This window comes from Chrysemys picta, chromosome 18, assembly GCF_011386835.1.
Source record: "Chrysemys picta bellii isolate R12L10 chromosome 18, ASM1138683v2, whole genome shotgun sequence".
Taxonomy (NCBI): domain Eukaryota; kingdom Metazoa; phylum Chordata; order Testudines; family Emydidae; genus Chrysemys; species Chrysemys picta.
The window spans coordinates 6,600,913-6,613,613 of NC_088808.1; the positions used below are offsets into that span (position 1 = coordinate 6,600,913).

At 45.5% G+C, this 12,701-nt stretch overlaps 1 protein-coding gene across 3 annotated transcripts in view; it reads left to right on the forward strand.

Annotated features, from left to right (window-relative positions):
* Window positions 1–299: 299 nt before the first annotated feature.
* Window positions 300–12,701, forward strand: part of LOC101933176 (ficolin-2-like) — a 68,715-nt gene continuing 56,313 nt past the window's right edge. The window contains exons 1-7 of one of the 3 annotated variants that reach the window (XM_065572344.1): window positions 300–366; window positions 2,608–2,723; window positions 6,857–7,393; window positions 9,020–9,133; window positions 9,742–9,795; window positions 10,151–10,186; window positions 11,107–11,151. In XM_065572344.1, coding sequence (XP_065428416.1) covers window positions 7,312–7,393; window positions 9,020–9,133; window positions 9,742–9,795; window positions 10,151–10,186; window positions 11,107–11,151 — 331 coding nt within the window. In that variant the 5' untranslated portion in view covers window positions 300–366; window positions 2,608–2,723; window positions 6,857–7,311. Of the gene's footprint in view, window positions 367–2,607; window positions 2,724–6,856; window positions 7,394–9,019; window positions 9,134–9,741; window positions 9,796–10,150; window positions 10,187–11,106; window positions 11,152–12,701 lie in introns of those variants that run through there. The other 2 variants (XM_065572348.1, XM_024114593.3) reach the window with 2 other exon arrangements.

Here is a 12,701-nt window from a genome sequence, read left to right on the forward strand (position 1 = left end):
GTGGGTTCCCCCCTGCCCGGGCCCTGCTGCCAGGGACAGGGGCCAGGCACGCTGGGTGGGCAGGCGCAGCAGGAGGACAGAACCCTCTCCCCCCCACTCTGCAGGCCAATCGGGGGAGGGGGGCACCTGGCCCCACATGAGCCCCCTACATATCGCCGCTGCTCCCAGGCGACCCATAGCCACCTGCCCTGCAAGGCCTTTGAAAACTCCACAGCATCTGAGCATGCCCAGCAGTGCCTGCTGCTACTAGAAGTTTCCTTCCCATCCTGCAGGGGGCCGCAGCCTCTGGGTATGCACTTGTGCCGACGGAGCTGCTGGTGGGATGGGTTGTGTCTAGAGCCTTCTCATGCAGTGGGACGCTGAGAGGTATGTATCTGCCTGCTACGGCCTCTCCCCAGCCCCACGCTAGCTTTGCTTATCTCGGCTAGATTCTGCACGGAAAATCAAAAATTTTTTTTTTTAGGATTTCCCCCCACAATCAAGGATAAATTAAGCAGCACAAAAATACACTTCATTCAGGCCTACGCTGCCAGCTTAGTTATTCTCATACCGGACGGTGTTTGAAAATGAAAGCCATAAATAAAAATACAGGTCTGATTTTAGAGAACGAAAAGAAAAAGTGATTTTTTTTGTTATTTCGAGCGGCCTCCAAAGATCCTAAGAAGCAGAAACTATCGTTTTGTAAACTGCCTGATCAATCCCTGGAGTCTAAAGTAGAAATGTGTGAGCTGCATCTCAATTCAGGGCACATGACTCTGTCATTGTGGCAAGGTTTAAGTCAGGAAAACAATTCGTGCAATACCACACAAGTTGCAGCTGTAGCAGTAGCTGATATTTCCAGAGAAACTTTGCTTGAAACTAGCCCACCAGAAGACCAGATGAGCTACAAACCGACAAAGCAAAAAATCCCACAAATGATCTTAAAATCAAATAAAACCCAAAGACCCTGTAGATCCAGGGTTCTCAACCTTTTTCTTTCTGACTTCCCCCCCCCCCCCACACATCCCACCAACATGCTTTGAAAACTCCACGGCCCACCTGTACCACAACAATTGTTTTTCTCCATATAAAATCTATGGCTGGCATTAAGGGGTAGGAAGCAGGGTTAATGCCCGGGGGCCCATACCACAAGGGGCACCACAAAACTAAGTTGCTCAGGCTTCAGTTTCAGCCCCAGCTGTTGGAGCTCAGGGCCCCGAGCTGCAGTCCTATATGGTGAGGCTCCAGCCCTGGGCTCTAGTGAGTCTAATGCCAGCCACGCTTGGCGGAACCCCTGAAACCAGCTCGCGGCCCCCCAGGGGCCCAACCAGACCCCTGGTTGAGAACCACTGCTGTAGATGCCCTTGAATGGAGCAAAACCTAAGACCTTATAGATGGGTAAGTCAATAATGAAGCAGGCCAGAGGGAGTCTTCCTGTTAAAATAGGTTTGAAGGTCCCAATTGATAAAAGACACTTTCAAGATTCAGTTTGATCATTGGAGCAATTGCGTATGCTTATACAGATTGGTCCTTGCCAGTCCAATGAACGCGAGATGCCAAATGGACAGTTTTATTTTTTTCTACAACCCTCCAGTTTTCATTTTCATTTTACTGCAGTGGTCACCAACTGGTAGAGTGCGATTGACTGGTCGATCATAGAGCCTCTGACAGTCGCTCTCAGGCTCCCTAGCATTGCCAACCCTCCTGCAGCCAAACTGGAAGATCAGCCACTAACAGTCCAGTGGCACAGCGGGGCTAAGGCAGGTTCCCTGCCTGCCCTGGCCCTGCACTGCTCCTGGAAATGGTCGTCATGTCCAGCCGCGGCTCCTGGGTGGGGAGAAACAAGGGGTCTCCGTGCGCTGCCCTTGCCTGCAGGCACCAAACCCGCAGTTCCCATTGTCTGGGAACAGGAAACCACGGCATAAGGGAGCTGCTGGGGCAGTGCCTGCGGATGGGGGCAGTGCGCTGAGCCACCTGCCCTTCTTCCCCTTCCCCTGGGCCGCAGGGACATGCTGGCCACTTCTGGGAGTAGCGCGGGGCCAGGGCAGGCAGGGAACCTGCCTTAGCCCCGCTGCACACCACTGCCCGGGAGCCTTCTGAGGTAAGTGGGGTTAGGGAGCTCCATGTGCTGCCCCCTCCGCGCGCCGCTCCCAGAAGCAGCCTGCGTGTCCCTGCAGCCCCTGGGGGGAGAAGGGGGTTCCGTGCACTGCCCCAGCCTGCAGGCACCGCCCCCACACCTCCCATTGGCCATAGTTCCCAGCCAATGGAAGCTGCGGAATTGGTTCTCGGGCAGCGCTTGGAGACCCCTGTCCCCACCCTCCCCCCGGGGCCACAGGGACATGCTGGTCGCTTCCAGGAGTGGCAAAGGCCAGGGCAAGCAGGGAGTATGTCCTCCCCTCCCCTCCACACTGGCAGGGGTTATGCATATGCAGTGTCACCTTCATGCATGTAAGAGCAAGTGGACTCTTAAAAGTCTCTGGGGCACTGCACTTCCCTGATGTGCAGGGAGTTCCCACCAGGGCAGGGCTCCATGCTGCCTCAAAGCAGGGCCGTGCCTGTACAGGAGAACTGAGCTCATAGACTCAAAGCAACAAATACCATATCTCTGGTTATTTTTTCTGTGATCAGGAGAAAAAGGTGATCCTGGGAGCTCTGGACTGAAAGATGGGAGACCCTAGATAAGTGTGTGAATAACTGGGGACCACAAGCCACACCCCCCACTCAGCTATTGATATCACGCCAAGGCAAGTGTAACTGTTTAAAGGGAAAATGCTTGACGCTGCATTTTTTGTGCAGTGGGCTATGTTGCTTATCTAGGGTTCATACTTTCTATTTTCCATGGTTCTTCCTTCATTTTAAAAACAACGCTCCCCAAAAGCATGTGTCTCTGTTTTTATACTATTTATTTGCCTGGCACTTTTTAAAAGTAGCAACTCAGGCTGAGATATCATAACATGTAGGAAGTCATGCGGGACAGTATCAAAAGCCTTACTAAAGTCAAGCTATACCACAACTAACACTTCCCCCTTATCCACAAGACTTGTTACCCTGTCAAAATCCATGCTGACTGTTACTTATCACCTTATTAGCTTCTATGTGTTCACAAATTGATTGTTTAAATATTTTCTCTGTTATCTTTCTGGGTACTGAAGTCAAGCTGACTGGTCTGTAATTCCCAGGTTGGCCTTATTTCCCTTTTTATAGATGGGCAACTAAGTCAGTATTGCCTTTTGGGATCACTACTGAGTTATGGAGTCTTGTTCTCAGCTTCTTGCCAAACAGTCGCTCCGCAGGTGACAGTCCATGATTCACTGGTGCTACTCTGTAGTTCAGTATAGTCAAATATGGATCTGTACAGGTGGCAGTGACCTTTTTCAAAAGCCATTTACCAATTTTCACACCATTCTCTACAAGACTGGTGGATTGAGGATACTCAAAGTTCCATGCTTAACTCCATACTCTCGAGCCAATTATTTAAATTCATTTCCATCAAACTGTGGAACATTATCAGACATGAGAACTGCCCCTGGGTTCCCATCCGACTGGTACTAGGTACAAGGTACTAAGTCATCTTCATGATCAGATGACTGCCATCATTCTCTCTAATGGCCTAGAGACTGACCCTTTCATCATCAAAGCTGGATTTAAGCAAGGATGCATTATTACCACAACCTTATTCTCCATCTATTTAGCATTCATTTTGGTACTCCCCAGTGGAGTTGACATTCAATACAGAATGGATGGCTGGCTTTTCAATTTTTGATGTCTTCATGGCATCCAATATGCTGATGACTATGCCATCCTCATACTGACTGAGAATGACCTTCCGTCCACACTGGATTTTTTTGCACAAGCTTACCAAACACTAGGAGTCTTAGTCAATATTGAGAAGACTAAAGTGCTCCATCAGCCTGCTTCAGGCCTTGCACATAACTTACGACACATCACCGTTGAGGGACAGACTTTGGAGACAGTTGAGCACTTTTGCTATCTTGGTAGCCAACTTTCTCAAAACGCAAAAATCGACAGTGAGATCCAGCACAGGATAAACTGTGCAAGTGCTTCCTTTGGGAAATTGCTTCAATGCGTTTTCATGGACTGTGACCTGCAGCAGGACACCAAGATCCAGGTCTGTAAGACAACTGTTATTCCTACAATCTTTTATGGATGCAAAACCTGGGTGACCTATCGACAGCAACTCAAGCGTCTGGAGAGGTACTACCACCAATGCCTCCGGAATATCCTTCACATCAAGTGAGAAGATCACCGCATTATCACCAGCATCCTCACTAAAGCCAATGAGACTAACAATCCGCCATCAAAACGTTGTTTTTACCAGCATAGGTAAATAAATCCATGCCAATTTCATACCATGCTCTTAACTGTTCATTGTGTAAAAACATAGGATCTTTTTTCTGTTTAGGTGGTATTTTTGACATGTTTAACACATTTTAACAGTTTTCTCTCTCATTGTTCTTTCGTGGCCAATACAATCTCTCTGGTTCTGTATTTACATTTTGCAATACCCAAGTACCCTTCCTCTATACTAGTGAGCATGTCAGCTTGTAACATCTTAGGCACTACTCTCCTATTTCCTCTAAACAACATGCCATCAATAACAGATAGTTCTGCTTTAAACTGTAAATAGGGACATGGTATATAATGTCCTGGCCACTGGTTAGTAATAGCCTTAATACCCTCTGTAAAGTCTCACCATTAGCTGTAGCCCGAGAAAATTCTTTCCACTTCCTGTCTGTCTTTTTTTATCCGTCTGATGTGCACTATGTCGGACTCCACCCCTGTTTCTATTACAGTTTTATCAAATGTTCTGGATAATGTGTCCCTTACTTCCTCTCCCACATGCACTCTTTGTATCAGCCCAAGGGCTGGGCATGTTTTTAAATCCAATGTACGTGATTTATTCCCTTGCACTATCTCAAAGTCCAACAATTCTGTTTGATCTTTTACTGTCACTGCTAGTACACATGTACCTGTTGCAGGAATGAGTTCTCCCCTTATAAGTTTTCAATTTGACCTGTTCGCTCACCATGTCCCCTGAGTTTTTTCCAGCCTTTTAACACTAATACCTGAAACAACATTCACCTGAGCATCAGTGCACAATTTGTAGGTTATAAGATTCCCCTTAGTGTCTAAGGAAATTGTCCATTCATCTCTTCCTTCCTCTTCAGATACAGCTCCTAGACAGAACTCCTGAGCTGTTGCCCGTGCTCTCTTCCTAGATTACTTGCATAAGCATACAGGCTTCGCTTCCTCTTCCGCAGTTGCTGAACGCGGTTGCAGACTTTGGTACAGTGATTGTATTTCTTACAAATACAGTAACTCCTCACTTAAAGTCACCCCGGATAACATTGTTTCATTGTTACGTTGCTGATCAAGTGGGGAACATGCTCATTTTAAAGTTGTGCAATGCTCCACTATTACGTTGTTTGGCTGCCTGCTTTCTCCACAGCTGGCAGCCTCCCTGCGCACCCCCCCTCGCCCGGTGGCAGAACTCACGGATTAGTGCCTCCCCCCACCCCCGTCTCCTGCCGGTGGCAATCAGCTAGCTTGTGGCGTTCAGAAGGGAGGGAGGAGGAGCGAGGACGCAGCATGCGAAGTAAAGGGGGAGGTGGGGGGGAGAAGAGGTGGGTCATGGGTGGGGACTTGGGGGAAGGGGTGTTCAGAGTTCAAGGCAACTAAAGGATGAATAATTAAGGGCATCTCAAATCCAATAAAAACCAATTTCCATGATGCAAGGACAAAAATGTATGTCCTAATCCATTTATGAATAGGTGGTAGTAGCACTGGAAGCGTCGTTAAGATCCCTTAAATTATCTAGGAGATCAGTCCCAACATGAGTTCAGAAAGTTCAGCAAGAGGACCAGCCGGACAATCCACCCTCTTCCATGCTCTCACTCCACCACCTCCGCCAAGCTTCATACTCAGCAATGATGATTGTAAAATAGTATTAAATTGCTTGTTTAAAATTGTTTAAAATGTATATAATGCCTTTTGTCTGGCAAAAAGAAATTTCCCTTGACCCTAACCCCCCCCCTATTTATATTAATTCTTAGGGGGAATTTGGATTCGCTTAACATGGTTTCGCTTAAAGTGGTATTTTTCAGGAACAGAACGACAACGTTAAGTGAGGAGTTACTGCATTGCAGCACTTACCAAAACCTGGGCATCGTTGAGGTCATTCTTTGTCCACATCATGAGCAATCCTTGAAGTTTTTACAAACTCTTGTGCTTTGCATTTTCCATGCGTCTCTATGTTTTTTGTTTTGTACTGACTGACGGCTTGCCAGTTTTTTGTCTCTCTTGTCACTCTATCCAGTGTGGCAGTGTTCTGCTTTCCTATGCTGCCTGACACAGACTTACTGCTTTATCCAAAGTGAGATCCATATCTTACAATAGTCTGTTTTGCAGCTTTGGGTCTCCGATTCCAATTACAAAGCACAATACCACATTGGGAAGTGTCATCACACTTCCCTAGTTAAAGAGAGGAAATATCCTTTGCACACAGGCAGAACAGCAGCTGCCTTCTTGTTGTACAGACTGGAATCATGCAAACACACATGCACATAAAGAAATGAACCTCAGCAGTGATCTGCCATCAATAGCATCTGCCGTGCAGCAGTCACTGACAAATCACATGTACATACAGAAAAATACAGCAGACAAGATGATCCCAATGGTCACTTCTGGTCTTGGAACCTATCCCTCTATTACTGTCTCCAACTATGGGTTTGCCCAGCACTCAGCACAGTGGGGTCCAATCTGACACGAGGTCTCCTGTGGCTACTGTCATACAAATAATAATAAGAGCAGTTGGCCAGTAAATTCACCCAATCCTGCTCTCCTTGTTCTCCCAAAGGTTCCCACTGAAGCCAACAGGGGGCTTTGAAGGGATGGAGAAAGTCAGCTTGGGCTCAACATTTGGCACCCTATTTTAATACTTCAGAAGACACATTCACATGACTTAACTTTGTGAGCAAAGATGCAGGCTGGCTCCGTTCAATAATCATCATTGCACGATACTGCGTTTGCTGTGCGGGGGAAGCAACGGCTGCTAGTCCAGTACTGAACATGTCCTATCAGACCATTTAATCAGCTACAGTTGTGACCGCCGCAGCATAAACATCTCTGTGGAAACTGCTGGAATGTGGAGAGTGGGAAGGAGGCGCTGAGATGCCGGAGGCAGAGAGCTTTATTTGCTCTGGGCTCTCTCGTTATTGCATATAAAAGGCTTACAGGGACTGACCTACTAAAGTAGAGGAGAAGGTGGTGAGAAGACAAGTGGAGCTGCCGTTGTAGAGACCAGCACTAGCCATGGGAAGAGCTGCCCAGAAAACCCTCCTCTCTTTACTCTGTCTAGCAGCAGCGGTTTGTCAGGCTCAGGACACCTGCCCAGGTGAGTGAAAGACAATCCTGTTCCCAACAGCGTTTCATACCGTGGTTCTTGCCCACCTGGACCGTGGGGAACTGGGAACTGTTCAGGAATGTTTGTTGTCCTACATGCTTAGAAAGTGCTTTGCCTGCTCATGGTGCTTTTTAAATAATAAAAAGAACAGCTTCTCTGTACAAAATTCCTTTGTAGAAATTACTCTATATTGCAGAAGTGCCCATCACAGACTAGAGGTGTTCAAAAAAAGGACACAGTTTTTGCAGATAATGTTGTGAAATTGTTCTCTCTTTTCTTCACTGAGATTCTGCAAAATTTGACTTGACCTCCTCTCCCTCATGTTTATTTACTGTCTTCTAGCCTCTCTATGCTGCTGCTGGAATCTCTCCGTCTAAAGCTCCCATCTCCTTTGCATATTGGGGCCAAAGCATTTCCAATCTGGCGACTGACCGACCCACACAGGCGGATGATCTAAATTCTGGAAAATAAAACTCAATCTTCAAAGCTCAGAGTGAGCCTATGATTTCAGATCCCTCTGCTTTTTAAAATTCACGTTTACCAACTTAAGATAATTATTTGTAAAATCGCAACTGTTGTGTATCTATCACTGCAAATCCACTATACAACTCTTTCCATGTCAACAAATTAATTTCTGCGTTTTGGGTTGAGAATCCAGCAGCATTTTATTTTAGTTCATCATGAAATCCTGGGATCCTTATGCAAGACTTAGTCAAATTTGTGCAGACGTCATTCAGGCAAATGGTTTCTTTGAAGGAAATGGGTCATTTCCTAAATAAGGATTTAATATAGGTTTTGCCATCTTATGCATAAATTAATGTATTATTTCAGAGCAGTATTGCTTTCTCGTTTCATCTCCTTACATTCGTGCTCATTTTGAAAATCATTTGCTATGTACAATCTATGCATATTTGGAGGCAGAGTTCCTGTGTCACAGGTAATATTAACCATGTCCACCCACGTTTTGTTTACCTCGAAATTTCCACATTAATAGAGCTCAATGGAGTTGACAGGTGTGTCCCTATTTTTCTCCACTGATGTCGCTGTAAATAATTTTAAATCTTACTAATCTGTCGAATATAGAGAGGGGACGGTTAGGTTAAAAACATATTTAGTTCTTTAAAATGTATTACTTGAGATTCTAAGAGCAATTGTTTTTTAAATTATTTTGCTTTTGGACAATTTCTTCACTGAATGGCAGCTGTTTTTCTCCTCTGCATTTCATTCCACTTTTCTTTCTCTTTAGTTAATTTCGTTAAAAGATTCTCATGAACTGAGACAAGCTGCAAAGGTCGGGTTGCAAACACTGCAGAGGGATGTGTACATCAAAATGAACTTTGAAGTGATTTCTTTTAAATACAAATATTTAATAACTTTTGTTTTCATAATAACTTAAAACAAAGACTAATAGTAATAGCTCCCAACTTTACATATTAGGGCATTCTCTCTGAAATGCGTAAAACTGAAGAAAATGTTGGATTTATCACTAATAGAGAAAAGAAAACCAAGGAACTATCTAGGCTTTCGTTTGCTGGGTTTATCCCTCTGGATTTCTGCAGAATGTTTCAGATCCTGAGAACCTAACAATCATTGATTATGGATCATTTCTTTCCCCAGAGGTGAGCTTAGTGGGTTTCAACAGTACTGATCAACTCTCCATGCTCCAAGGCTGCTCTGGAATTCCAGGTGCAAAAGGGTCCAGAGGAGACCCAGGAAATGCAGGAACGCGAGGTACGTTCCCAGGCACTGAATGGGAATCAGGGATAGCTGGGTGCTGATGTAAATGGGAATTACTTTTGTAATATGCTCAGACTTTAGAGATTCCCCTCAACCCTGATATGAGGAAACTCACATGGCATCTCCCATATCCTGTGGCAAGGGATTGGAGCTTCAGAATAACCAAGCTCTGAAATATTGTCCATTCCCTTTGTGTTGTCAGATTGGCCACCAAGTCTTCTGGTTGTTTCCCCATCTCTGTCACTGGCTCGCTGTGTGACCTTAATCAAGTCACTCTCTTTGAGCCTCAGTTTTCTCCTCTGTATAATGGCTATAATGGTCCTTTACCTCCCAGAGGTTATCTGAGGCACATTTCATTGATCTGTTCTCACCTGGCAGCAAGATGTGCTTGTCCCTTTGACTTCAATGGGCCTCCATGCAAGAGTCCATGCTAGGGGATCCTGATGTGAGATCAGGGAGTCAGCAAGCCAGATGCAGATACATTATTTGAATTTTGACATAGATGGGTTATTGTAATTCCAGGTTGGTGTGGTGGGTGGGGATTATGTACTCAGTATTTACTCTACCTTATAAACTATTCAGTCAGTTTTCTGTGTTTGCAGGGCAATGGGGACCTCAGGGGATCCCTGGAAAGGAGGGACAAACTGGCCCAAACGGTAAAGTAACAAAGGGCAGAGAAGTATCGGGGGGTAGCCGTGTTAGTCTGTATCTACAAAAACAACAAGGAGTCTGGTGGCACCTTAAAGACTAACAGTCTTTAAAGGGCAGAGAACTGTGTTTTCCTACAGGTGACCTAAGAATAGAAAATATGTTTTTAATCAAATATTAATTAGAGCTAGTTATAAAACACCAATTCCTATAATATCTGGACTCCAAAACCACTATAACTTCCCTTCACTCTATATTTGACAAGAAAGGGTTTATTATTGCAACAGAACTTCTGTTCTGCTCCACTGTCAAGATCTCAGTACCTCTGATCAGTCTTTCCTATCTTATTTTTTGTTCAATCAGGAGAAAGAGGTCCTGCTGGCCCCAGTGGACAGAAAGGTGAGAGACCTCAGATGATTCTTCTCACTTCAGAGCAGGGCACTTTTTGGTGCTATTCATGGTGATAGAGAAATTGGGAGCAACAATCCCCCCGTTCCCCCACACCGTGTTTCGTTGTACAATTTTTCCTTCCAGCTTCTTGCCAAACAAAAAATCTGAAATGAAATTGGTTCCGGTTAAAAAAGATGTGTCCCCTTTTTGTTTTTGTTTAATAGCCAAATGACAAAACAAAACGTTGTTTTGAAATGAGGAGTTGGAACATTTCTAAATTGTGAATAAAATATTAGCTGGAAAAATTTCACCCAGCTCTAATTATAATGTCTGATATGTCATGAGGTCCTGTGCAGCCACAGGAAATAGATTTCAACTGCAGTGTAGACGTAGCCTAAGCCTATTTCATTTCAGCCAATGCAGAAGACAAGATAAGATAAATGCAGTACTACCAACCCCAAATCTTTGAAAATTTTAAATCAGGTTAATCAAAATCAGGAGACTAGTTTTAGAATCATGAGATTATGTAAAAATAATAGATTTGGTGTACTTTTTATTTGCCTTTTTGAGTATTTAGGGTGCACTGGGGTCACATTTTGAAGCTTTCACCATAGCTTTGATGGTTAGAGACTTACCTTTTTTTTGAGGCTGATGGCTGTAATTATGTCATATCCACTTGACCCCAGAAGCTTGGGCTTTAAGGAAAACAGTAATTATCATGAGACTCATGACAAAATCATGAGATTTGGCAACATACTTAAGTCCCACAAAATGCCAACTTGAATAGATTATGCAAAGTGTAGGTGGTGCATAGGCCTTGATCTAGCCCCTCCACACAAGTAAACCCAAACGATTGTTGTAGTGAGATGTTGAATTATGTAGGTGACCTCCAGGCTAGACCAGGATTTTATTCTGAGTTCTTTTTTTAGGAGATAAAGGAGCCCTGGGAGCTACGGGAGCCCCTGGAACTGTTGGTGAGACCCTCAGCACTCTCCTTTATACTGAGCACATCATTTCAGTTTTATTTCTGCAGCACTAACAATGAAGTGGCTTAAAAAGCTTCTTGAATAGTTACCATGTCCACAATAGTTACCATGTCCACAATATCTATATTAATCTTCCTGTAAGAAATAGCCCCACCTACAAAAACAGGTGGCCATCCATGTGTTGTAATGTCCAGAACAACGCTAGCCAGATGACCTTTGGTATGAGAGAAAATAGTAGAAATGTAAGTGAAATCTGTAAATCTGGATGTGTATCCTAGAGAAGGCTTCTTTCTCCGACCCCTCCTTATATTTCATACATACTGGGAGTGGGGAGTATGAATCACAAGAAATGGATCCATTTATATGTCCCGTTAGAGGAATGACCCTTTTTTTACCAGTAGTTTATTTAACTGATATTCTCCCATTGTCACTTGGAATTAAAAATAAATAAATATTGAGTCAAATTCACAGCTACTATAAGCATATGCAACTCTCCTGACTTGGTGGGCATTGCTTCTAGTTACTGACCAGCAATTAATTTCATCTATGAAGGACCAATTCTTAGCCGTGCAAGTAGGAACCTCATGAGAGGATTACGAAATAGTTTTGGCTACATAATGAGAGCCGTCTCGATGGTTCAGGCTGGAAGGTTCAGATCAGAGATGTGTGTGAATCCATTAGCATTTGGTTTAAAAGCCTGTCTAGAGCAGTTTCAATTTAACTAATACTTTTCTATCCCAGCTGCTATCCCAGTTGGCCAATTACATAGTTTAAAAGACAGTAAAATATTTTCTGGTTCCATTAGGGTTACATAGGTCTGTATTTTCCCGGACATGTCTGGCTTTTTAGTTCTTAAATCGCCGTCCGGGAGGAATTTTTAAATATCTAAAAATGTCCGGAAAAATACGGACGCATGGTAATCCTAAGTCCAAAGTCCTGGGGCTGGCGGCGCTACCTGGGGCAGCTCCCGGCGCCCGCCCACCAGCAGCAACCTGCAGTGTGGGTGGCCCCTCGGCGCAGAGGCGGAGGGGGTCTCCGCGTGCTGCACCAGCTCCCTCCTGCCCAATCCGCGGTGTGGGGGCGGGGCTTGCAAGTGCTGGAAGCGGGCAGAGAGCCCTCCGCCCCCATTCCCGACCCGACCCTACCCTACCCTACCCTAGGAACCAGAGGGACCTGCCGGATGCTTCCCGGGACCCACCCCAGGTAAGCACCACCGGGATTCCCCACCTGACCCCCCGGCTCTTAGGGTCGGGTCGGGTTGGGGCAGGGCGGAGGGCTCTTTGCACGCTGCTGGCACCTGCAAGCCCTGCTCCGCTGTTCCAGCAGCTCCCATTGGTGCTTTTCCCAGCCAATGGGAGCGACGGAGCTCGCGCTTGTGGTGGGCGCAGCATGTGGAGACCCCTCGGCTGCCCCTGATCCTAGGAGCCAGAGGGACCTGCGACAGGAGGGGTGAGTAGGTGAGCTGGGGAGTGAAAAGGCCAGCAGCGGGCAGCAGGGGTTGAGTAGTGAGGGGTGAGTAGGTGAGCAGGGGGGTGAAA